This window comes from Plectropomus leopardus, chromosome 1 (genome assembly GCF_008729295.1).
Source record: "Plectropomus leopardus isolate mb chromosome 1, YSFRI_Pleo_2.0, whole genome shotgun sequence".
NCBI classification, from domain to species: domain Eukaryota; kingdom Metazoa; phylum Chordata; class Actinopteri; order Perciformes; family Serranidae; genus Plectropomus; species Plectropomus leopardus.
In genome coordinates, this window is record NC_056463.1 from 22,594,283 (window position 1) to 22,621,347 (window position 27,065).

The window sequence follows — 27,065 nt, forward strand, 5'->3', positions numbered from 1 at the left end:
ACAAAGAAATTTGCAACAGCAGGCTTCATCTCCTTTAAAATGAAATCACCACATCTAGGGGTGGGCAGAAGTCAATCAATCACATCTTTTTAAAATAGAAAAGGCCTGACAGACTATTTTAAGTTTGTGTTCTTCCCAGTTTCTGCATGTCTTTTGATATTGTCGGCTACTTTTGCATTTTTCTGTGGGACAGTTTTTGATTTCTGAAGACAAAAATAGCTTGTCTTTTTCTGGGCCTATATCCAAAATCAGTCCTTCGTTCACTGACGCATGGTTCAGACTGCCGGCCCATATCATTTTTTTTGGCACATCCAGATTGATTTTAGGAAGTCTGGACAAAAACAACAACAACAAAAAACAAAAAAACATGAAAAGCAATTTTTGCAAATCTGAACTAAACCACATTTGGAGGTGGTTTAAAATGCAATTACTAACAGATTTCTACAGATGTATCTCAGTTCAAAAGTGGACAACATGAGGAACAACAGTGGACAGATGCCAAAATAAATTTCTTAGGAGTGTGAAATAATGGACGTCTATTTCTCATGCTTCTGCGTTGGAAAGCCGCATCACAAGCCACATAGTTACTGACGTCAACATTGTTACCACAGCAACCCATGCAGATAAGTTGGTGATATATGGGCAAACAAATCTGATCTGATTACTTGCAAATACCATTGTGGACTGTCTGTCTGTGAGATCTGATTTGAGAAACAAATCTGATGTTTCTGCAGTCTGAACGTAACTTTATTTACTGCTAAACAACAAACAGTAGTTTACTATGGAGCAGGGGGCCCAAACTAATTTCCTCAAAGGGCCATAACTAAAACTTACTGGGCCAAAAGCACCAAACTGATTTCCTGTGCAAAGTGTCATTCGGCTTGCTGTGCTCAGATAATGAAAAATTACTAATAATCAGGTATACTACATATCAACAACACATTTTACCTCACAAAAATAAAAATGCATAAAAATTGATTCACAATATCTAAATGTTTTTTATCAATAAAAAAGAAAATTGGTAGAAACACCTGGTGAGCCAAACTGAACCTTGCCTGGCGGGTCGACTGTGTCCCGTGGACACTTAGCTCTAGAGACTAGACTGCCATGGAGATACATAAACTCAAATAAAACTGTGGATATAGAGAATATAATGCACTATAAAGTGAATGCTGAATGATTAAGGGCAGAGTCGAGAGAGCTCTACCAAAGTCATACATTTCCTATTTATAAGATTCTAACAGGCCTTCTTCAGAAAAGTCGTTTTCTCATGTCACCGTAGGAAAGGCACAGGTGTAAATAATGACATTAATAATGGCTGAAGTGAATTCTATTTAGCCGCTTCAGTTTCAGCATCCTGTCGTTGTTCATGCTGGCTCGCTGTCACACCGTCATGGTTTACTGGGACACTTAGAACAGAACGAGCCATTGATAATGTCATTAGTACCACCTGTGCCTTTCCTGCTATGATAAGTCGAAATGTCCGCTGTGCAAAACTCTTTTTTTCCCTTCTTAATTAGTGCTTATTAAATACAGGTGTGCAGGAATTTGGCCTTTTATATATAAATCTATCATATGCTGCACATGCCTGAGAGTGATCAAGATCGAGGCAATTTCCAAGTAGATTAATAAAGTTTCCCTAAAAAAGAACAAATCAAATACTTGTTTGTTTACTCTTATGTGAAAATACAATATCAAGTTCTTGTCGTTGGTGTGTTGCTTCATGAAATTATCAAAAAGTCATGCAAGGCAGATGTTCAAACATTTTAATAGCAGTATACAACAGCATGCCAAAAGCTACTGTGTATTTAGCCAGAGAGGTGAGAGAAAGATACCAGTTAACAGCTCAGGGGACTTTCACTGAGCAAGCGCTGAGTGTTTGGATAAAAAATGTTCAGGGATATTTTAGAAGATTTTCGGAAAGCCATTCAGTGGGCACATCCACAGTCTCTCTTGTTCCTGTAGCTTCAAAGACTGAGCGACAGAGAGGGAGCTATCAGAGCTGTTTGATAAGCCCACAGCTTACGGGCTTACTGTCACACATGAAAGTACGTACACACACACACACACACACACACACACACACACACACACACACACACACACACACACACACACACACACACACACACACCCACACACACACACACACACACACACACACACACACACACACACACACTATAGGCCACTTCAGCGCCTGTGAAGTACAGGCTGCTGTGCACACGGCCCCATATCAAAGCAAGAACCACCCTCTGTGGAAGATCAAGACGCATCCTACAGTCTGAGGGGAGGAAAATCCTGTTTACTTAGACTTATGATCCAGAGGTGGATGATTGTGATACATGCCATTATCTGTGGCCCAACTTACTAGTGTAGGAATGGACCTTTAAGGAAAAAAAAACAAACATTGAAAACTCAGTTTTCAATTCTTTAAAAGATTTAAGTTTTAAAATGTTGCAAAAATGAAAAAAAAGAGACTTCTTTGTGATATGCTTAAGGAGCTAGTTCACCGCTGGAAAGATGACTGTCTGTGCAATGGAAAGATGATGATACTTTGACATTTGTGATACATGGCCATAGAAAACAGGGATAAAGGACTGTGACATTTGCTTTTGCTCTTGTTTTATATTTGATCAGCACTGCCTAGCTTTACAGTTTGATTGAAGCTTGGTCTGAGTTTGAGAGTGGAGGGGTGTACTTCTATACTTGTGTCCGTGGCAGCTGGCACACAAAAATGAGAAAGTGCAATCTGTGGTACAGCCAGTGGAAATCTGATTTTGAGCTAAGAGATGAGCAGATAGATCTGACCACTGGTTAAGATGAAGGTAAGTTTACCACAATTCATTTACGTGTTATACACATAACGTTATGATACAAAGCTGGTTGAAATTCGGCAAAGTATCTCTTTAAACAGCTTATAAGTAAAGTAAATTGTAAGTGTAAACACCTGAATGACATGCGGCCTCTCCACTGAGCAGGGTCAATATCAGGAGGCGCTCAGTAAACACAACAATGTTACTATACTAAAAGCATTAATGAATAATTATAGAAACTATTTGTCATATTGACTGATTCAAAATGAACTGACATGGTAACTCATAAATCATAAATAAAAACCTTTATAACATCAAACAGAATATTACAAAAAGTCACAACAGTCAGCACAAACAGAGAGAGGGGAACGCATCTCCTGAACTGTGAAAGCAAGTCACTGAATATTTTTTTAGGGGGAAATTTTAATGGAGCAGCTTGCCATTGATTGGAGTGTGTGAACGAGTGACCAATCACAGGCTGGTACTCTCCTGCAGGCAGCCGATTCTACAAGTAGATCATCACGATGCAAGAAGCTACAGCACCAAGGCAGAGAGCCAGTCAGTGTGAGAGACATCCCGGCATTATCAAGCTGTCATTTTTTTAACCTCTTCATTGAGAATGGCTCGTGGAGAGCAGCACGTTGTGACAGCAGCAATCATACACGTAAACATCCCAAAATAGGTACAGTGTTATATCCAATGTTATAATTATACTCCTTGATAGAACTCATCCATCACTGTGACAGGTTATAGTAAACCGCAGCGCAACTCCTGAATTATGAATACACAGTTTGTTTCGCCACTGGATGTTTGATTGACATGGACTTTGCAGGTGATCCAATAATTGCAGAGGAGAAAACATGCCAGTGAACACAGTGTGGAGATTATGCACCCTCACTGCCTGAAGACTCAGCTGGTATATTATCATACCCCAAAAAAAAATGTTCCTAAAAAAGCAAGATCCTGTTCATCCTGTGTTCAGCGTCATGGTAAATCAGCAATCTATTATAATTTACAAAAAAACATTTTGTTGTGTTAGGCATTGGCTGTATAAAAATGGACCGTGATGTCACCCACAGGATCTGCTGTTTTGAAGCCTCGAGTTCAGCATTTTAGCCGTCGCCGTCAGAGGGCTGCCACACAAGACACAGCTTGTCTACTATAGGGCACTGAAAGGACTAAGGCCCACTCCAACCACACTTATTTCACCACTACATACAGCATTAAACAATTCATCAGATCCAACTGGAACATTCTCACCATGCTGAGTGTTTTTTCATTATTATTTTTCATTATTTGTATTGTTACTTTTAATTTTTGTGCTACACAACGACTACTCAATCCTCTCCTACACAAGAGTGCCTGTGACCACCCAGAGACCACTCCACCTCTGCTCAGAGGTAAGCTGGTCCTTGGCTCTTTTTTGTCTACTGGATCACCACCACAGTGCACCTTTTTACCGAAACTGACTCGACACACAGTGAGCACGCCAGTTCCCATTTATTATGTTAAACCAAGGGCACTATTGGCAGACAGCCTGTCACTCAAGTGGCCCTGTTGTTAAATATGTGCAACTTTGGGCCTCAATAAAAAAAAATCACCCCTTGTACATTTGTCATTAATGTTGGAATTAGCTATAGAGACCAAAACAGATTTTGTACCAGGCTGTAAACATTTAGTGCTGTAAAGTCGGGCATTTTAACATGAGGGTTTATGGAGATTAACTCTATTTTGGAGCCAGCCTCAAGTGGCCATTCAATGAACTGCACTTGAACTTGGCACTTCTGCATTGACTTCATTTTTTCAGCCTTGGAGGTTGCCATTTGACTTTACGTCAAGCACAAACATCTGCGCATCATCATATCATTGCAAAAGCAATGTTTTTTTTTACACCTGCTTCTGTAATGACGTTTCTGGATAACATTGTGAGAGCAGAGCAAACAACTCATCAAATTGTTGGGGCTTCTTTTTTTAGTCTGTTGAAAATAATATATTTTTATGATTCTCCAGATGTTAGTGATCGCTGCGCCTTTTTTTTAAAACAGCCTGTTTAAACCAAATGATCTGACACTAATTGGACTACAAAGAAAAGTTAACATCAACATTGCAATCTCTAGCAGAGATGTCAGTGTTATCTCTAAACAGTGAGCAGTGGACACACTGGAAATCTGGGCATCTCTTGGGTCTCTGAGAATAATTGCACAGTGCTCCTCACTGTGAACTTGCTGCATAATTTTATCTCCAGTTCAGTAAAACTGACATTTTGCTGCAATAACAACAGATGGCAGAACGCTGAATTGTATGTACTCCTAATTACTTTACTTGTAGAAATCTTGTTTGGCAGGAGGCAGTTTTGAGGAAATTCTGTGTCAGTACTGAGAACAGAGCCCAAGAGCCATTTCCTAACCTTTTTGTTGAGTATACACACTCTTTTCCAGCAATGGACTGTGTAAGATTCATGCAGCTAAACATATTCACACCTGGCAGCTGTCAAATAAAACCACAGTTTCCTAAAGTTGTCTCTTGAAAAGCTCCCCTGGAGCAGTTGGGGAGTAAGTGCATAGCTCCAGGGCATCTGTACAGCAGTTAATAAGGAAACTTTCCTCATTTATATTTCCCAAACAGAGCTCCATGGCAACTGGGATACAATCAAAAAGTTACATAATTAAATCTTGATGCATTAATACATACCAGAGAAACACAAAAACATAGAGGGGTGACTGCACATTCCCGTTCTTACCTCTGGTGTCAGAGAGTTGTTGTCTGTCGTTTGGCTGGACAGCAGCACATGCGTGAAGCCTTCCTCCTTCCTGACAACGATGTCTCGGAATCGACAGTTGCTCTCGTTCTGTCGCACGTTGTACCTGAGCCGCTTGTCGAACACGTAGCCTTTCTCCTCAGCAAGCTTCCGCTTTACTGAGCTGTGTAGATGCATCTTGCCGTTAGCCAGAGGGGAGCCTGACACAGAGGAGAGATGACTAAACAGGTCAATATGTCTCTTCAGGCTTGTGTAGTTATTAGACACTTGCTGAGAATTGATAATTAACACACCTCCATCACAGAATCCAGAAAGTTATCCTAATAATTTCCCTTCACCCGGTGGAATTATTGCAGAAAACATGCTTAAACTGGAGACTTTTGAGATAGGCTTGTTGGCCAAAAAAATATATATGAAGCTTGATATGACTTGGTATACAAAAGATTTGCATATCTGATATGGAAAAGTGGACCATCTGTCTGTGTAATGTCTTTACAACTCAGCTTGGACTTTGACACCAAAGACTCATGATTTCACTTAGACTTGAGCCTTTTGACTCTAAAATACTTGATACCTTCCCCCAAAATGAAAAAGTATGTTCTTTAAAATCACAAATCAATCCATTTTCCTTTATCTCCTGAACCAACTAACATCTATACTATTCATTCACAGCAAATCGGCACTTAATTCTCTAGATTCACTTTGTTTGAAACAATCTGACATCATCCAGTTGAGTTGCAGGAGAAAGCCATGAAGGACTGTTATGTTGTTGAGTGCCAGTTAGAAAAAAATTATACCAAAGATAACTGGAGGGTGGAGATGCACTTGAAAACCCTCACCTAGCAACTGTCAACCACTCTCAACAACAAGGCTCCTGCAGATACTCACCACCTATTCTTTATTTTATTTTATCTTTATTGCTATTCTAGTTTGTGCATAAACAACAAGATGGTCAACAAAATCAAGGGGGGCAAAAATTACAGACAGAGAAGCAACAGCTTTCAACAAACCAGTTTAAAGAAATAAACACAAATTTTAAAAAGCATGCACGATTTTTGTAAATTTAATATTTTTTTACTCTGTTTTTACTCTGCATTTAGTCAAGAGTGCATTATTACTTTTTTGTGACTCGAAACTCTAAGTTTAGGACTTGGGACTTCACTTGGGACCAGCCTGTCTTGATTTGGGACTTGAGTGCAAAGACTTGAGACTTACTTGTTCATTAGAAAACACTGACTTGGTCCCACCTCAGCCATAAGGTGGTTTAAGTTTTCTGGCTGGATAGATGGAAATACTGACATATGTACATGCACACTAACTGTAGATTGTTTGTAGAAATTTAACTGTAAAGTGTTGTTGGTTGTTTTTTTAAGGATCTTAATTATTTTCCTTGATAAATGTGCTTTTTTTTTATAACTTGCAGGCTCATGGCACTAATGTGCCAGGATAGCAATAACCTATTTTTGTGTCATCCAACAGTAGTTTCTCTGCATGATATCTGAGCTGTCACTGTGGGATTTATTCAATTTGAATTTTTGTTGATTGCATTAATATTTCTAGTTTGAATACTGCACACAGAGTTTAATTTTTTTTTTGCAGTTTTGTTAAACTTTAACATTTGAAAAGCAGTCCTCATTGCTTTCAATCATTTTAAGGTGTTTTCCCCTAGGGAAAAAATTGACTGTTGATAAAAAGATTTTTGTGAAAGCTGAGAAACACGATCTGAGTTGTACACGTTTTATCTGCTGAATGGATGAAAGAAGAAAGTACTACGATTAAGCAGTGCATGAGTCCTTTATCTGAGATCTACTGATGTTGGAGAAGGAAACAATGAACCACCAATAAGTCATACATCACTCTGAAACACAAGCACAGCTTTGCTCACCACAGAGAGTGGTTCGATGCTTTTTTTGAAACATTTCAGCTAACCGCCGATTGTGAGAATACTAATACAAAAGCTGGGTTTTTCCCACATAGACGTGGGCTTGATATGAAAAAAAAAACTCAGTAGAGACTTTGAAACGACCTGAAAGCACTCATTGAAAGCCTCAGTCTGTGTTTTTAACCATGAGTGATTTCAGGATGAATAATGCATTGAAGCTGTAGACCAAGCCGGCGCTTCAAAAATCACTAGAACTCGACCTTTGAGTGGGTCGCTGTCACTGATAGAAACAGCAACAGCAAACTAAATTTAAAAAAGAAAAAAAAAACAGTTTGTAACTTTTTCCACGGGTTTTACAAAAACAAATAATGGTAAAGGTAACACAGGCTGAACATATGGGCGTCAGATTTTAAAATGTTCATTAAAAGGTTTATGTTGTATCATCCCTCCAAGCTTTCTCAAACTCAGACCCAACATATAACGACTCAAATTACAGCCAAACCTAACAAGAGAGCTGCAGGAATGAGCCCTAAAAACCCCAAATGAGTTCCCTCATCTTGAAGTCAATTGTTTTTTTGAATGGGTTTTTGGTCAGATGCTTGAAGTAAAGTCTCTGGTTAATATAAGCTAAAGGGACTTTCATGTTTTATTATATGATGTCAAATTAATCAGTAAATACCCCACTTGTGAACTTTGAAGGCTTTACATGTCTTTAAAAAGACGTGTGTGGGTGTTTTTTTGGGGGGTGGGGGTGTGGATTTTGGTTTTACTGTATGAAGCACTTTGTGTTACAGTTCATTTGTATGAAAAGTGCTGTACAAATTAAGTCTGATTGATTGACTGATTAATTAATTGAAGTGGCTAACAGCGTCATCACGCTAAACAAACACTTTAAAGCCTCATTGTGGAAGTCATATGACAGTGGTGTAAGTTGTTTATAGCTGCATTTATGCTTTAAAAATAGCGAAAGTGATGTTCATCTATGGAGATCATCTTACAGAACAAAATGTATAAATATCCTACACTTGTGATTGCCACAGAGGTTATTTTCAGCAATAAACCAAAATCTAATGAAAAATAAATTATATTGGCTTTTCAAGGGCGATGTTTACTGCTGGGTTGACCTACAAATAGGATTAGTTCCTCTAACAAACAGAATTATCTGGAGTTTGATTCCATAATACAAAATGTAATAAAGAGTGATGAAGAGTCTATTTCATCTCAGTTCTACAGAGGAAGACCACAAACAGAGATCAGCCCTGATACATGAGATTTTTAATGGCAGCAGTGATTCCAAATTATTGTGGGACAAGAGGACGAGACTTTGGTCTCGCTGACGGCGCTCCGGACACGCGACAATTTAAACTTCTGGACAGTCTAAGATTTGCTGTTCGAAACTGGTTCAGAGTGTTAATGTTGGCTAGCTGATTATCATAGCGATGCAAGCATCTCAACCACTGTGGTAAAATCAATAACATTTATAACATCCTGTCTTTGCTCCTACAATTTATTGAAAGGCTTTGGCATGACTACAGTACAAACTGATATCTCCCCAAGGGCTACTAATTACTTATCTGGTGAAACAGAAAATTGCACGGAATGTTTCATGAATAAAGGTCAATCAAACCAGCATTGCGAACGCCACCGACACTGGCTTGTTGCAACTTTGCAAGCAAATATATGGCACTGCTTCTCTTATAGTCCTCTGCAGAGAGACATTCAAATTACATGACCTCGTGTGCACATTTTGCTGCCAGTCGACAGTCACAGAAACACCCTCTGCCAGCACAGCAGCAGATTAATGGGTGGAGCTGAGAGTGCTGAAGGAGGTGAGCGTGTAGTCTTTCCAGGATTAGGTAATTAGGATCCGCAATGGCGTGCCAGACCGATAGCTATTAGGTTAGGTTGGTAGCCTTAATGTTCTCACACAGAGGAGATGAGGTCTCACTATCAAGTTGTGGCGTTTTGAAATGAGTGAACCACTGACAGACTCTCATGTGTCTACCTAGAAATGGTGATGCAGCCCCAAAATTCCACTCAATATCAGCTGAATACACTTAAAAATATGGCTGAAGTGGATGCCAGCTCGGTGATAACAAACAGCAAAACCAAGAACCATCAAGAGAGCACAACAAGAACTGATATACGCTTTCTGCATGTTCTGTGCATCTGAACAGAACAGTTTGTACCCAGCACACACCACAGAGGACAAAACAGTCCTTTAACAGGTAATATGGACAAGCTCCATTCTCATACTGACATGTGTTACTCTTATATGGCAGAAAGGCTGACCACTCTGATCTGGATCTTCTGTTAAATAAGTTGAGATGACTTTTTGAAAATGTATGTAATGATTAACTTCAGCGGTACGGGCTCTGGACTGTGACCCAGGAGGGAAATTCATAGGTGTTATCAGCTGCTCCTGCAGTAAAGAACCATAGTAGGAACTTTAACAGCTGTGTGTCAGCACAAGTCTCTACAGTGCAAAAATGGGCCTGCTAAAATATACCATATTTCTCCTTATAAGCAAAGCAATCTGTCATGACACAAGAAGTAATCACCCAGCTGCTTTCAGCACCTTAACTATTAATTTCCATGTGGAAAAGTCCACCCTCCAATACAATCTTCTTTAGATACGAGGCTTAGATACATCTAAAATTAACCAATTAGCTAATTCGAGCTCACAACAGGTATATCAGTATGGGCCTAAACATCTATGACAGTCAACAAGCAACAAGAAATTGCAGCACAGACAGGCCAGATATATTTGAAGTATTTCAGAAACCAGTGTCACCACTGATTGTTCACAAACTGATTTGCCATTTCACAAGGCCTTGAGTGCACTGGGCATCCCAGGCACTGGGAGGAGAAGAGCCATCAAAAACATCACAGAGGCAGTGGAGAAAGTCTCAAGATGGGTTTGAAATCAGGAGAGGAGCTCCATGGAGAGGAGTGACCTGAACACAAGTGGGGGCCTGATCAACCTCGGCTGGGTAACTTGAGGGTTACTGATGCTGAAAGAATATAAACACCCAATGACCCCAGATTGCATCTCGATCGCTGTGGTAGGGAGCATGAAAGAGATGCACTCTATTAAAATGAATTACTGAACTGATGTCAGTGGTGGTAGCAATTCAAAGTTGTAAAACATGACTTAGAGGGTACTAAGAGTAAAAAGTCCTGCTCATATCTCACAGTTAAGATTTCTTTGATAACTAAATCTAAGATCACATTTAAAATATGAATGCTATCTTTTTGCATTGCTTTCATCAGTTTGCCACAACCAAACATGGTGCTGCCATATTGCAGCACAATGTTTCTACAGTAGGCCATGACGGACAAACCAAACACTGGCTCTAGAAAGGACCATTAGCCTTTTTTATGCCGGCAGTCATAGCTCTGCTATACATTTGACACAAGGGAGAAGTCTGTGCTTGTAGCAATCTGCAACATCATTGCTAGATGCCTCTAAATCCTATACACTGGACCTTTAAATGCCAATAAAACACAAATATTTATTAAATACAATATTAGATTGATAAATAAATGATCTAACATGTGGAGTAAACTACTTGATATACTGCTGAGTAATACTGTTCCAATGCTGTACTGGTTGTTATTTGCATTATTACAAAAATTACAGAGTTTTGAGTGGTGTTTTCTGACTTCAGGAACAGGACCCACGAGTTTGGGTATTACTTTGGCTCTCTATATCATAATCACATTTCTTTAACTGTCACTTGACAATATCAATATCTGCCAAAAAAGCTGGGCCCTACTTTTCATTTCATTTAATTTCTTAACATCTTACCTAGCTCAGTAGTGAACTGCTGTCCAGTGGTGTCCATGTCTCCTAGCTCTCCATCCGCTCTGTCCGAGGGCAGTCTATGTGACCTTGCTGCTGTCCTGTACACGTGAGGATCCATCTCTCCGTTCTGGAGTCCGTTGTGAGGAACCCTCACTGGATGAACAAAGTGATGCCCTCCTGCTGGAGGAGCCTTGTATGTCATGGCTCTGCCAATTCTGTCCCCTATAGCATGTTTCCCAGGTCCAACACCCACCTTCCTCTGCTTCCCTCCACTCCCAATCCCTAGAACAGCTCCGACTCTAACCCCAACAGCTGGGCCACAAGTCCTTTTCTTCTTTCGGGCCTCGGACCGAGCTCTGGAGTTTTCCGTAGCAGATGGCTGGCTTGTGATGAGGGACTCTTGACGATTTTTTGGAACTTTGGGTCGTTTGTGTGAGTGCAGTCTCAAACTGTTGAACTGGTCTATGAACTCCTCGCAGTGCAGGAGGTGGTGCTCTGGCTCCCAGGTGTCCTCCTTACTTCCATAACCTTTCCACCTGATCAGGTACTCCCACTTACCCTTCTTGTTCCGCCTTTTGTCCACGATCCGCTCCACCTGAGGGCAGCATAAAGAGAGGTGGGAAATCAGACAGCATTTTAATAAAACTAAAAACTGTTTTACTACACAGATTTAATAGTGTTTCCACTCCCACAATAAACTGATCAGCAGAAAAAAATCACAGTGAATTGAATAGACAGAGATTTTACATGTTAAATCATTTCTAAAAGGGAGAGTTAAATTAATACAGTCTCAAACTGAATATAAGAGTAAGAAACAGTTCACAAGATGATTTTATGTTGCTGAAAAGCAGGGCCCTGTGGGAGTGTGTGGCCCCCTTGTGGGTGTACTTCATTGCCAAGCACCATACACAGCTGCATTGTGGTTCCAGCAGCTACAACACTGAAATTTACTGTGAATATTCATGAAACCCTAATGAGTTTGAATCCTCTTGTTTTCTGTAATGGCACCATCAGGCCAAAATCTCTTCTTAAAACTGTGTACAAAACTGTTTTAAAACCTTGTGGTCAGATTTCTGCAGAAGTGACCAAGAACACTATTGTTTCCCAGAACAAGAACCCTTCAATCATGGATGTGTATAGTTTAACGATGCATGTTTTAATGTTGAACCCCCCCCCCCCAAATTTTGTGACATATATCAAGCTTTAGATAACGCAATTCCCTGCAGAAGAAAGATAAGAGACCGGAGAGGAGCTGAAATGAGCTGCAGGCTGCAGTCCTAAAAACACCTTAAACATCAGCTCTACAAAGTCAAACCAAGACTTGAAAATCGTGTGTATTTTACAATTATATTAGAACAACAGAGACCACAACACACCAATAAATGTGACTATTTGACACAGACACTTAATTATGTACAGTGACTGAATAAGCCCACACAAGAAAAGTAGCACTCGTCAGAAACTAGAACTAACTTGACTTTTTCAGTACCGATACCTTAGCCGTGGGCACCAGCCAGTACCAAGTATGGTACTGGTAGTAAATGTGGAAGTGACTGGGATCATTTTTTATGTGTGTTTTATATGTTTATTGAATTCTTTTCCTAACTTTGTAAAACATGATGTAACAAAATAATACATAGATATAAATTTACTGAATCACAAAATCATACAAATTGTGCACTGGCAGCTTAAAAAAGTCTTTGAAGATTAACAGTAATTAAAATTTAAGTGTAAATCATTTATTTGCAGCAATAAAATAGTCAAGACATAAACAGAAATTAAAATTAAAGACTAGAATTACCGCATTGCATTTCTATATCTCTGCATGCCAGTCAAGTTGCACTTTGCAGTTTAAACCCACGTAAGTAAAAATGTGGATGCTTCACACACATCTTCACCCCCCGGCATCACAGAAGATCTTAACAATCAGCACAGTTTCAAGGTGGACACCCAAGATAAGTGTCACCAATTCAGTATCTGACCAAATGTCTCCCCTTCTGTTCCTGAGTTATAACGTTTAGTATTAGCCAGAAAAAGGGTTTTGCAGAACATCATGATGGCACAGTGAAGCTAACCTTTGATCTTTTAGATATAAACTGTCAGCACTTCATTATTTTATCCCATCAGATATTTGTGTGAAATTTGTCACAACTGGTGTATGAATTCTTGAGTTATGGCCAAAAACATGTTATGTGAGGTCACAGTGACCTTTGACCACCAAAATCTAATCAGTTCATCATTTACTCCAAGTGGAGGTGCCAAATTTTAAGTTCCTCCAGTGCCTTTTTGTGCCATCGTGGCTATCAGCGAGGAGGCATAAAATCTGTCAAATGAATAAATAAAATGAAAAAGGATTTAAACAATTATAATATAACATGCAAATAGAAGGTAACAATAACATGGCGATGACGATTCTAACTTAAACATAGATTTATTGCCTGTTTTGCCTGGTTCTCTGGTACTCTACCTACTTTAAGGACATTGGAGGAACATTTTTTTTTAAAAAAAGATTTTTTTTTTGGCATTTTTGCCTTTATTAGATAGGACAGATCAACAGTGTGAAAGGGTGAGAGAGAGGTGACAACATGCAGCAAAGGGCCACGAGCTGGATTTGAAACCACGGTCACTGTGGCAAGGACAGTGCCATTATTCATGGGGCGCCTGCTTTATCCACTCAGCCTCAATCCAGGCATCACAGATGGCTAGTGAAGGTACAACAAAACTTAAAAATGACTGTTTTCAACGTGGAAAAATTGATAATCACAGAAGAATTTCAATGTCATTCTGGATTTACTTTTATTAAGTTTCCAAAAAGACAATGAAGTTCAAGGCTGGATAACAAAGCTTATGAAAGGGATGTGATTGAAACCCTCTTAGGAATGGCCCCAATGATTAGTTTTAGCCTCTGGGCAAAAAAAGTGAGCTTCCCATGCAGTGTTTAAGAGATTATTTTTTTTGGCTTTTAATACCTTTAATTGACAGGACAGTGTGAGTGCAAGGACACAGCCTCTGTACATGGGGCGCTGCTGTATCCACTGTGCCACCAGGGGCCCCTCCCATACAGTGCTTATGGGATGTTTAGTAGCGTTATGTCGTGTACAACATCATTGACCCTGGAGTTATCACCTACAGTGTCCAGTCCAGTGTCCTGGTGAACACAGAGTATACTTTCCTCAGGCAAGTGTTTCTGTCGAGCCCTAAATGGCACGCAAATTTAATCAGATGTAAACATAGAATTTAAATGAATAGATCAGTTCCATTGTCACTGATACCTGATCCAGCCATGGATGTCAGCAGTGGCCCAATACCTGATATTATTATCGGATTGGTGCTTCCCTATCAGAAACTACACAGTCTTGCTGAATGCTGAATATGAACCAACAAAAAATGAACCTCAGATCTACAGTTAAGTAAAAAAAAAATATATATATATTGACTGTGTTTTTCTCTTTCAAAATAGTTAGTGAAATTATTTCATTTAGATAAATGATGGGCTACATAACACCAAAATATATGTTTGAATTTAAAGAGTACGTTTCTGCTGTTGCATTAACAAAAGAGCTAAGACACTTAAATAGTGTCGTCTACAAACTTCACACAATGTGTGTGACAAAGCACTCAAATAATCAGAGTGAATCATTACTTTGCAATTCAGTTTGATTGCATTCAACATGATTTGCAATTCAGAGGTGCTGACACGCTGACAGCATGAGAGCAGCCACAAAAAGGTTGAGGGAACAAAAACAGGACCAACTGAAGGCCTATAATCAGTGTACTTTATGTCAGACCATTGGTCCATCATAAAAACAACAAAAAATCAAATATCACAAACAGCCAAACACACAATCATCACATCACAAAAAAAAAAACAGATAGCAGATAGGACACATCACATCAAATGGTCTTACATACACGTCAAACTAAAACACCAACACACACTGTCAGCATTAGAAGCAATGTCAGCGTCTCTCTGAGATTGTCGACACATTGTAGATGTGTAATACGCAGGTTGTGCTTGGATATCTACATATGAGGTTCCTTATAATTGTCTGACATTGGGATAGATTTATTACTTGCACTAAAATCACATGCAACACACACACCCTTAGGCATCATGTAAAGCTGATTTTGCAGTTAGTCTCTTTTGGTTACCCTGAAGATAAACGCTTAATGCATCTTTTTGGTCTTTAAGACTAAGCTCTACAGGTGAGGACAATGAAAAAGTTTAAGTAAGGGTATGTTATTCTCGTAGGACAGTTCGACAAGGTTTTGGCCATGAGACTGATGGAAAATGCTTGGAAGGTTTCATCAGTATTTAGTGCAGCTGTGGTAATAACTGCTCATCATGTTCTCAGATGTGCTGCGCACATTAACAGGAGTAAACAGCCTTTGATGGGTGAGCCGCAGGGGTGTCACAGAAATGAACAGAAGATTAGGTTGCTTACAGTCCCAAACAATGTCACACTTAACAGCATTGCAGAGAGACGCATGCAGAGAAAAGAAGCGTCGAAAGAAGAAAGCGTGGGGTAAACTTGTGTACACAGACCGGAGAGGTTCAGAAACACTTGATGCTTTAGTATGAGTTGGCAGAAAATGAGTGAATGTGGGCCATCGGTATCCTCCAACACCAACCACACACTCTGCTGTTTTCATCACACGGTGTGTATAAAGTCAGACAAACCATCAGCAGCAATGCTGACATGAGGAACAAACAGCAGCTGTGCTGTGTTTGGTTACATTGACATTTATAAGGAACGCTCACAGAGACGGTCAGAGGAATGAATCGATGTCTTATTACCTTTACAGCAGACATACACCTCCAGCCCTTACCGGAAAGCTCACATCATTGTTTTTGCACAAGGTCCTTGTCCGTACACGCTGAAACACCAAGCCCACATTTTCTGATCAAGTTATTTCGGAAACCGCTTTTGAAAATTTCAGTTTGCAAGTGAAAAAACTGTGTTTTAGAATGGACAGGGGGTTCAGATAGAAAGATGCATTCAAAAACTGAACTGCGCTGAACTGTGTGGACGTACTCATTCACAATCCACTGCAACAAGTCACCGCTCTGGTCCAACGACGCTCACACCACAGTAACAACCTACAGAAGGCTACCATCAAAAAAACGTGAAAACATTCAGCCAAATGCAATGACCACCATTTGTACCTAAAGAACAAATATGATCAGCAGTTTACTCCCCAGTGTAACAGTGCACTACACCTTGCCTCCCTGTGTACACACACAGTTTTGCAAAGGATGTCCGTGCCTTAATAGACATTCTGGTTGGGTTCACTTTTGAATGAATGTTTTAAATCACTGGGTTCAGCTTGGGATTTAAAACGTCTTGGGTGTGATGTAAAATGCTTCACTCACAGCAATGAGCCCACACCTCATGTTGTTTTGTTTTACCGCTCGCAACTATACTGTTTGACTCAGTGTCACCACTCTCTAAGTGTTTAAGGCTGCAGCAGGCAGCTGTTTTCAGTGAAAAAGCTCTGATAAAGTGACGGTGCGCTGCCTGTCCATCACCAAATTACAGAAAAAGTAAGTAACAAGCTGGTGAACACAGTAGTGCATTGAGCTGCTTTCAGAAGAGCCAGCAATTCTCCTCAGGAATCGGTGAATAACAGAAAGGAACTTAAAGAGGAGTAAATGTTGACCTGATATTCATCAGATGGTCAGAATCACTAAATGAATTCTAAAGTCGCATTGTGACTGCTGGATGTGTAAAAGGGCTGACTGACCAAGCTAAAGGGACAGTTTTGCCAAAATCAAAAATAAACATATTTCCTCTTGCCTGTGCTGCATTTAGCAATCTAGACTGTTTTGTTGTTAGTGTCGGAGATGTCGGCGATAGAGATTTCTGCCTTCTCTTAAATATAACTGAACTAGATGGCATTCAGTTTGTGGCGCTCAAAGCGCCAAAACAAATTCATGTGGAAAAATTCAACAGCAATACCTCTTTTCAGAAATCATGACCCATTTACTAAAGATAATCCACAGGCCCTGTTGTGAGTCGTTCTTCTGCAGGAATGATTTATTTCTATGAAACTACACCTGCCAACCATATCACTGCACAGAAGGAGGCGTGCATCTACTCGCGGACGAGAGTCTTGTGTTTGTGAACAACAAGAAGTGCACAATAATGGCATCCTCCTCACCTGGGCCATCACGTTTTCTTTCACTAGCTCAGTAAAATAATCTCAAGTTTTTTTTCTGTGTAGTGATAAAGCTGGTGGGTGTAGTTCTGTAAAAAGAAAATAGTTCCTACATGAAATTGCTTACAACAAGGTCTTTGTTGAGTAATGAGGTCATGATTTTTGGAAAAAGACATTACTGTCAAGTTTTTCAATTTAAAAAAAAAATATGTTTTGGCAGTTTGAGCAACACATGCCAATTGTCATCTAGATCCATTCTATTCGAAAAAAGGCAGACTCTACAGGCATTATCTCCAAACAACTCACACCAAAATAATCCAGATTTCTAAATAACACTACAGGCAAAAGGGAAAATGTGTATATACTGACTGGAGTGGTGAACTGTTCCTTTAACCATACAACTTCACAAGGTGATAATATATTGTGTGCAGCTTGTTGAGCTGACCGCGAGTGACCAAACAAAATCATGAATGATGGTAGTGTTTTCACTTTGTGTTCTGACCGTCCAAATAAATCCTTTCTGACTCGATGATTTGTCCTCATCTCTTATGTTTATACTGAAATGTCCAGTGGCCATTTTTATTACGATCAAAGCTTCTCTTCTTTGCTGCAAGGCCTAAAATCACCATTCTCTCTGCTATTTAAGGACGTTTTCACCAGATTAAGGTAAAAGTTGCTATAAACTAAAAGTTATAGGTGGCTACTTTAAAACTTAAGGCGCAGAAAGAGCATTGTGTCTAGTTCTGTTTTGTGTACAATTGTTGCTCTAGAAACGGACAACAAAATGGAAAGAGGAGGACGAACTTGACGTTAAAAAGTAATGACAGCAACACACAAACCAAGTGGGAAATCCATTCAACGCAGAGACATTCTCTCATGATTTTTCTATAGCCAAGACTCTTTAATTACGTATGTTTAATTCCCATTGTAATAAAATTACAAAGATCACTGTTAGTGCTTATTTCAGGATAAAAATATACTTTATCTTAATTGTATATATTTAATGGTTTACTAATCCTCAGATGTCACAAGAATATACGATATCCATTCTTAAAGCTGTTGTTTATACAGCTTTTTGTCATTTTTAATAAAAGGGGCTCTACATCAACACAGTAATACATGAGACAGATAATCTGAGAAAAAAAAGTCACTCCTCATAGTGCTTTGGATGGCATTTGCAGAAATATACCGCACGTGAACAAAAACAGACAATTAGAGCAGCGGAGTCTCTACCGCAGCTGTCAATCACTGCTTGTGACCTGTGGTCAAACTGTTTAAACTTGGCAGCATTGATCACACATGAATCAATATTCTGTTATTGCATTACCTATTTTTCCCCCCAGATGTTTTCAGAAAAACAACTTATACTGTTCAGCTGTTATATGAACAAGTTTGTGACCTTGCTGCCATGTTGGAAACAGTCGAGCCAAAACCAAGTACCGTCCACCAGCCAGAGCATTCTTTCTCATTTTACAGATAAACAGTACATTAAACTACATTTCTGAAAACATTCGAGGCAAGAAATAGGCAATGCGGTAACAGGATCTCTACGTAGTGACAGTTTCAGCAAATATAACAGAAAGTTATTTTTATAGTTACCAACTTAACTAACTTTGATATATTTAAATGCTTCAAGTAAAATTTGCTTTATTACTGTCACACTACTTTCAGTGGGAAAATAACTGCCAGTGACTCACCGATATGCCATCATCTGCTGATTAGACTACAGTAAACTACAGTAAGAATTTATATTTAAGGGGTTATAGCATTACAAAGCCTTCAAATGTAGTCACTGCAGCAGACAAAGCTGACATGCATAGAAAACCGTGATTGGTCAGATTGGGCTGCTTGTGTTTTCTCCTTCGAGTTTCACATGCTGGTAGAGTTTCATCGGAGTGAGTACAAAATTCAGGTTGTTGAAGAGATTAGTCTTCTCCTATTCAGTAACACACAGCTAGCAAAGACATGCCAACTGCAAACCTTCAGCTCACATCGATCCAACACTGCATAAATCGAAACCTACGCTATGGGTTTCTACAGTGAGACTCCCTTTAACCCTTTGTGTCTACTACAAATCAAGCTTTAGGGGAAGATTTTCAATATTTTCTTCTGTGCTAGATTCCATCAAAAGCCTGTTTGTTCATATGAAGGCACGCGAGCATGACAGTTCATAAGATGAAGTATTATGTGTCCCCTTGCAGGCAGTGGATTTGTGAATATTTACTCCAGTAGAAATTAGAAGGGCTCTGACATCGCCTCCTGTTTGTTAAACCAGAAATGGAAGATTTAATGCAGCTGTAGTTATAACTGCTCTTCATTCCCTCAGAAGTGCTGAGCACATGAACAGGAGTAAACAGTCTTTGATGGGTGAGTTGTAGGGGTGTCACTGAAATAAACAGGAGATTTCAATGATTACATTCCCAGACACAGTGACACCTAAGAATATAACAGCGTATCAGAAACACATGCAAAGAAATGGAGGAGGGAGCAGACAGAAGGGCCAGTTGAATACACAGAGTAGACAGGTTTACCAACATTTACACTTTAACGTCCGACCCAAAGCAAAATAAAAAAAAAAGAACCAAAAAAAACATATAATAGACTGTTAGGGATATCATGACAGGTATTTTACACCCTGACATCACTTTTAAGTGTGGTTACAGGTGCAACATAGCAGATGTCTGACCACACTCACCTGTCATGCTGAGTCTGCACCGAAGCACAATTTACACCACTCAACTCACAAGAACAGAAGTAATGACCAAGCTGCACAACCAACAACCAAATTCCCTGGAAGCATCCAGTTAATGCCATGACAGTTAACATCAGTGAAGTATAGACAACCCTAATAATGAGTCCTACAACCTGAAAATAAATCAGCATTTCAACACCCCCAGTTCCCTCGTCTCAAAGTCAGCGGGTTTTTTGAAAGGGTTTTTGGTTAGAAGGCCTAAATAAGGTCTGAGATTAACACAAGCTTAAGAGAATTTTGCGTTTTGTTCTTCAACATAAATTGTCAGTAAATACCCCACTTTTGAACTTTAAAACATTTAAGGTAGTTGCTAACAGTGGCTAAATGAGACTACAGAGCGTCATCACATCGAGCCGAACACGGCTTTACAGCCTCGTAGCAGTGGTGACGCGACCAGAGTGTGGTTAGTTGTAGTCTAACAATAGCTTTTTACCTCTGGCGAGTAGATTTAGGCTTCAAAAATCCTGCAGCAAAATTTTAATTATAAATATTTGTTTACCACAGAGCTAATTTTCTGCAGTGATACAAAATCCAATGAAAAAATCCCATAGGCTTTTTCACAAGAGGACGTTAGCCTCCAGGTTGGCCCACACAAAAATGTCATTGTTGGGGCACTATTATCCAACAAATCATCATTTTCAAAGGATATACTCTTTGAAAAAGGGTAAAATCAAACATAATGTAACAATTATTACAACATCAGTTCATTTTAAAACACGTGCTGAGTTTATCAAACAGACACCAGGTTAAAGTCGAATGTTATTTTATTTTAGTGTCAGCAAGGTGAGCTTTTCCACTGTCCCACCAGATAAGAACACTTTCTGTTACTGCCTTTCTACAGGTTAGAGACAGCGCTGAAGGACCATTTCTGGAGCCGTTTTCCTCCACGTGAACATTAAGTTCAATGTCTGGCCTATTAGCACAAGCTAACATAGCAGCTATTAAACAGTCCCAACAAACCCACACTGCCACCAAAATGGCTGGACTCTATAATTAAACCTATTAGTAACCGATAGCTTATTTTAACCATGTAATGTTGACAGACAGTCCTGTCACTGTGTGTCTGTGCGCTCGACGGACTCTCACCAACTGTCCCTAATTTGAAGCTCACGCTCTTTTCAGAGGTTACATCTCTGAGTGAACAGCCGATAGGTAAATGGTTTGTTTGCATTACCTGATGGATTGCCATATTTTATGGATTTAGTGTGGATAGAGAGCGTCCCATGTGACATAATGCGGTGTGATATTCAGATGCAGCTTGCTTGCTGTCGGACCCGGTGTAAGAGCTGTCCATTGGTGATAACATCTCCCAGAATGCATGATAATATGAGGTATAAACAAGCATTATATCTGCCTCTAATTTAAAAAAGTTTTTATGAAGGCTGTTATATTGACCATCAAACTTATGTATCATAAATAGAGAAGATTCAGATCCTGGAATACAGTCAGTCCTTGCAACTCTGGGTATTTAGAGAAAACATGAAACTAAAGTTAAATCCTGACTCTGACTCTCTTCAAGGGAGAAAAGTCACTAGCTTTATCGCTCAGCTTTTTTTATTTTTAAATTTAAGTCTTTCAAGGGGTCCTAAAATTTTAGGTTGGCAACACCGATATCACCAAAATCATTGTCCAAAATGTTTGTCCCAATCCCTCAAGTATATGTTGAGATATTGTAGAAAATCCTCCTTCGGTAACATACAGTCAGGTTGCTACGGATATTTTACTGGAATAGGGCTGCACTGAACGATTATTTTTTTTATTGATTAATCTATCGATAATTTTTTTTTATTGATCTAACTATAATTTTTTTATTACTCGATTAATATAACAACGAATTTACTGAAAATAGCATTTTAAAACTTGTCATACACTGATCGTGCTCTTGGTCCTGGTTGCGCCCAACGCCGTGATCATGCCTGTGGACACCTCTGTATCAATACATGCATGAGCCTCTTATCAACACCCACAATATCATCATAGAGTGCATTTGATAATTTCACACCTATCGCTATTGTAATATGACATGCGTCTGTTTCCAATATTGCTATGCCTCTCTCCCCCTCCTCCCTCTCTCTTTCTCTTTCTTTTTTGCCGCAATTGTTTCTCATTTGTTATTTACGACATCTGTTGCACGTCTGTCCGTCCTGGAAGAGGGTTTTTCCTTGGGTGATGTGAGGGTCTAAGGGCAGACTGGGCAATAGCCCAGTCTTAACTGGTAATCTGTGTTTTACAGTCTGACATAAAAACTCTCCAAAATTTCAAATTTCAAATAAAGTGAATGCAAGAGCTTGTTCCACTCAAGTAAAAGGAATGAAGTGCAATCTACATTTAGCAATCCAACAGCAAAACAAATAAAACAATGTCAAATTCAAGTCACTTTTAGGAGGAGTAACAAAACAGTTACTCTTTGTAACAGTGACAAACCTCAAACCTAGCAGTCCAACAAAACATCTTACAGTGAAATTAGTGCAATTTGAATAACAGTGTTGTATTTTCATATTTATAAGCACATATTCCTCATTTCTGAAGTTATACAAGCTCCTATACAGCTGACAACCTGTCCTGTAAATGTTTCAAAAAATAAAATGCATTGTATCAGCATGATGGCATTCTGTCCACAGAGATACAGTCAGATAGCTTTTGTTTTGAAAGGAAAGTGAGGAAGTTGAGGTAAAACAAAAAATCGTTATTATTTCTTTAGTAACTTTAGTATTTCCTCATCTCTGTGACCGAGAGAGACTTTAAACTGCAGTATAAAGTGGTATACACGCATCAAACACGAGCATCACGCGTAAAAAAACAGCAAGCCACTGTTTCCCTAGATGTGCAGCTGACACGCAGCTCAGACGCGCCTGACAACCGCTGCTTTTGACAGCCAAATCTAAAGCCTACAGTAGGCAAGTATTTGATGCTCAAAGTGCAGACTTGGGGTGGAGATTCACTTTAATACTTAGTTCCTCTCATAAACATTAGGTATTGGTGGTAAACACACAAGTGTTAATAACAACGGAAAAACAGGACGGTGGCTCTCTAAAGATAATTTTGTTCCTCCTCTGTGTGCATCTGTGTTTGTGTATCTAAGTGTTAAATGTGCTCAGTAAATAAATGGTGAGCCGTGAGCATCCTTGACCCCAGCAATTGTTGTTTTTTTAACTTCATTGTAGAATTGACATTGTCCCGTTCATTCACTGTGCTTCGGCTGCGTCAATGCATTTAATGAAGTCGGCACGACTCGGCAGAAAGCCTGACCTTATTCAGCGATTTTGTAAAAAATGCTTTCACACATTACTTCTCAAATGGTTTGATGCCATGAAATCTGCTCAACACAACTTACTACATTACCATATTATCACTTAGAAAGAGAACAAAGGCCTAATTTACTGATGGGTCTGTGAAGCATGCAGTAGATCAGAGTGACGGAACATTTTAGGAACACCCATAAATGGAGCGCTTAGACTGAATTTTGAATTCAGAAAGATAATAACAGGTCAAATATAAAATTATTTCCCACTTTTGAACGCTACCAAAGTACCAAAATTTACCCAACCATGGTCTTAGTCTATCTCACTCAGTCCTGGATGTCACTGCTTGCTTATCCAAAGCATTTCAGCCCAGGCTTCACATTGTTGACCCCCACCCACATCTTCTTTCCAAAATATGCATCTTCTAACTTTCACTTTCCAAACAATCTCTTACATGCCATCAAACAAACAACACTTTCATGAAGTTGTTAGTTACTTTATTGGTGGTCTGGTCAGCTTCTCAATTATAGTCACTCTAAGAGGTCACCGTCACTCATGACCCGCTGCCACGCAAGACAATAACCAGAAATGTCTTAGCATTTTACATTTTTGAAAACTACAGAATATTTAGGCTACATTTGCATGTATTTATGTATCAGATACACTGAATTTTTATGTTTAAAAAAATGTGCTGTTGGTTGTTGTTGGTCTGCAGCTTGGCCTGCACCCACTATCCAAAAACCCCTTACACTTCACAATGACAAAGACAGCTTACACTTTATGTCACTTTAAAAACATTGCTATGATACATATCAAATGTACATATGCAACATATCTGTGGTTTGCAGAAACTAACAATGCAAACATTTTCTTCTGGCAACTAGACTATTACCATGTTAGTAGGAAAACAACCCAAAGACTCAACTGACTGCTGAGGACTGACAACACCTTGGTACTAACAAAAACAAATCATATTTTGTGAGTGACAACCCAGTAACCTGTTTAACAATGAGCACTCAACCATGCAGTTCCAAAGAAAATTAATCAACCTTCAGTGACCACATGCTAATTGTACAGACTGCACATGAGGCAGATTACACATCAAACCAACTGCCTGTGTGGAATAAACATTTTCTAATCTGTAGTCATATTTAAAACAACAGCTAACTACTACTTCAGTGACGCGATGCTACCTTCACTTTGATGTGAATGATTTTCCCAATCAGCCACTCATAATTACTCAATTTGAATGCAGCATAAAACAAAAAAGGTTTTGCAGCGTATGTGTGTATGAATGCATGAGGCCCCCATTACCTAACTTAAATAAGCATAACAAATAGAACTGATATTATACAATTATAATCCATCTTGTCATATATTATGAAGGAGAAAAATTGAAAGAAAATAAAACTGACAATAATTAAAACACATGCACATGAGGGGGTGGGGATGAGGGCTGCATTGGTGTAAGATTTTCATGGACTGATCATATTAGAAAATATGAATTTTCTGTCTGATTGTATTCTTTTCAGTACTGTGGATAAATAAATGCACATGGTACAATAACCATCAACTTTGATACCATGGTATACCTCGAAACAGTGCTGCAACCCTTGTGATTATGTATCAATATGGACGAGTGACTTACACTTTTAATAAAAAAACAGTCAGCAGGACTAACAGTTTGTGAAAAGGCAATTACCAACTGCATCTCCACTTATTTACTCCATTGTCCTCTAACAGATGTCCTGTTTGACTCATAGGCTGTTTGTCAGTGCTGTGAGCAGATAATGTTATCTACTTGAACACTCACAAGAGGGTCTCTAAGTTTATTTTCAGATAGGCTAGATATTTTTTGGCATGTTTAAAATGTGTAGTTTACTTTTAAAAAATTGAAAACTTGTTATTTTTCCTAAACTAAAGCCTTTTTGTTTGTCCCTGGAAGTGATCAGACATCCACAGCCCCCCCATCTCCCTCTGTCACCACCACGAACTGAAACATATGACACCATGTCAGCACAACAAAGGCTAATGACAGTAAGTGACTGATTCAGTGAAACTGATGTAGAAACCAGGCTTCATGCAAATTCTGGCACCGATTCCAGAGTGATGTTGCGCACGAGGGCAGCGTGACCTTCCTGCCACCCATTTGGGGCAACTTTTACGCCCCAAAACTGTCGGAGTGATCATTTCACCAATTCGGTTGAACCGGGAAAGAAGCTCACGCAGACCTGTTTACACCGCTCGATAAAAATAAACTGGTGTCTCATCTTATGTGCCTACAAAACAGTCACACTGCTGTAAAAGCCTGTGATGACAAAATATCTTTTGGCATGTATGCGCACCTTCAGAACCATCACTCCGTCTGTAGCTATTCACCATGCCCGTCCGTCCGCTCCGCGCTGCTGTCACTTTACCACGACTTTCAACTCGGCGACAGACTGAGGAGTTCAGCCCGTAAATGACATCTTACCTATTTACTACAGCCGCGAACAATTGTGGCAAAGTATATCAGAAGCGACACAAAGTCTGAGCATAAATTAACGAACCTTGTCTTCGCAAAGCTTGAGAAGGGTTAGTTTCGCCTGTTAAAGGGCTTAGTACACCGCTTTTTGCATACGCGACGCCCTCCCCTTTACTTCCTAATTCCATTATTCGTCAATATTACAGAGCATTTCCCGTGGACATGGGTTTATCTTACCTCGTAAAGGTCTCCTGAAGCCATTCTGGGGTGCGGACTCCGGCGGCGCGGCGTTCTTGCCTGCCTTGTTGGCTTTTTTTGGACCCTACTCTCTCGGTGTTTCGGCGAAAGCCCCGATAGACGGGAATTAGCGAGCAGCCGTGTTATTCTGAGCAATCCGCAGTAGCAGATCAGCAGACAGTGTCAATCGAGCCCGGCGCTCTGCGATGGATCGTTCCACACTTTAAACAAACAACCATCGGGGCGGTGCTGTTTACCCAGACCCAAGTGGAGGACTGGAAATTAGTCCCCAGCTAAGAATGCGCAGCCTGATGGTCTGCACGCGCCCTGCTCCTCCGAGCTCTGTTGCAATCCAACAACTCAACGGGAGATGATATGCTACATGTCCTGTCTTCAGAGAGACACTTCCCTTTCTGTGACCCACTCTACCTGTCCACCTTCATTTAGAGTTATTGGGAAACACCCACAACAAATTCATCTCAACTATTTATAATGAACAATAAGAAAACTGGAAAATACAAAACTAATGATGTTCATGCATTACTTTTGTGTGTCGACACAGAATTTCCATCATTTTTACAATATTTATAGAAATATGATCAAAGTGTATTCAATCAGTTCATTTTTATTATTTGTCCTTGAGGGCAGTTTATGTTGCAGCAAGTGTAAAAACATGGAAAAAAACACATCAAATCACAAACAATATGAAATGGAAACTAGGGGTCAAAAGTTGTCAGCCTTGCTGATTATTGGGGCCGATATTTGGCATTTTGCAGATTATCTGTATCGGGATTTTATTTTAATGTTAGCCCATAAAATTAATTTTTAAAAGGTGCAAAGCAAATGTCAGTATGGGAGGAACTTTTACTTTGTAAAACCTCAGAGAGCTATTTTCATTTATTCATTTTTTATTTAAAATTTTCACTGAACTTTATAAAAACAAGTTG

The 27,065-nt window shown here is 39.4% G+C and overlaps 1 protein-coding gene across 1 annotated transcript in view; it reads right to left on the reverse strand.

Moving 5' to 3' along the window:
* The window catches only part of LOC121954866 (chromodomain Y-like protein 2), a 34,787-nt gene extending 8,350 nt beyond the window's left edge, over nt 1-26,437 (reverse strand). Inside the window, exons 1-3 of the mRNA XM_042502636.1 lie at nt 26,119-26,437; nt 11,268-11,859; nt 5,557-5,774 (exon numbers count right to left, since the gene is read on the reverse strand). Of these exons, the coding sequence (XP_042358570.1) occupies nt 5,557-5,774; nt 11,268-11,859; nt 26,119-26,142 (834 nt within the window). The 5' untranslated portion in view covers nt 26,143-26,437. The remainder of the gene's footprint in view (nt 1-5,556; nt 5,775-11,267; nt 11,860-26,118) is intronic.
* Between the last annotated feature and the right edge of the window lie 628 nt (nt 26,438-27,065).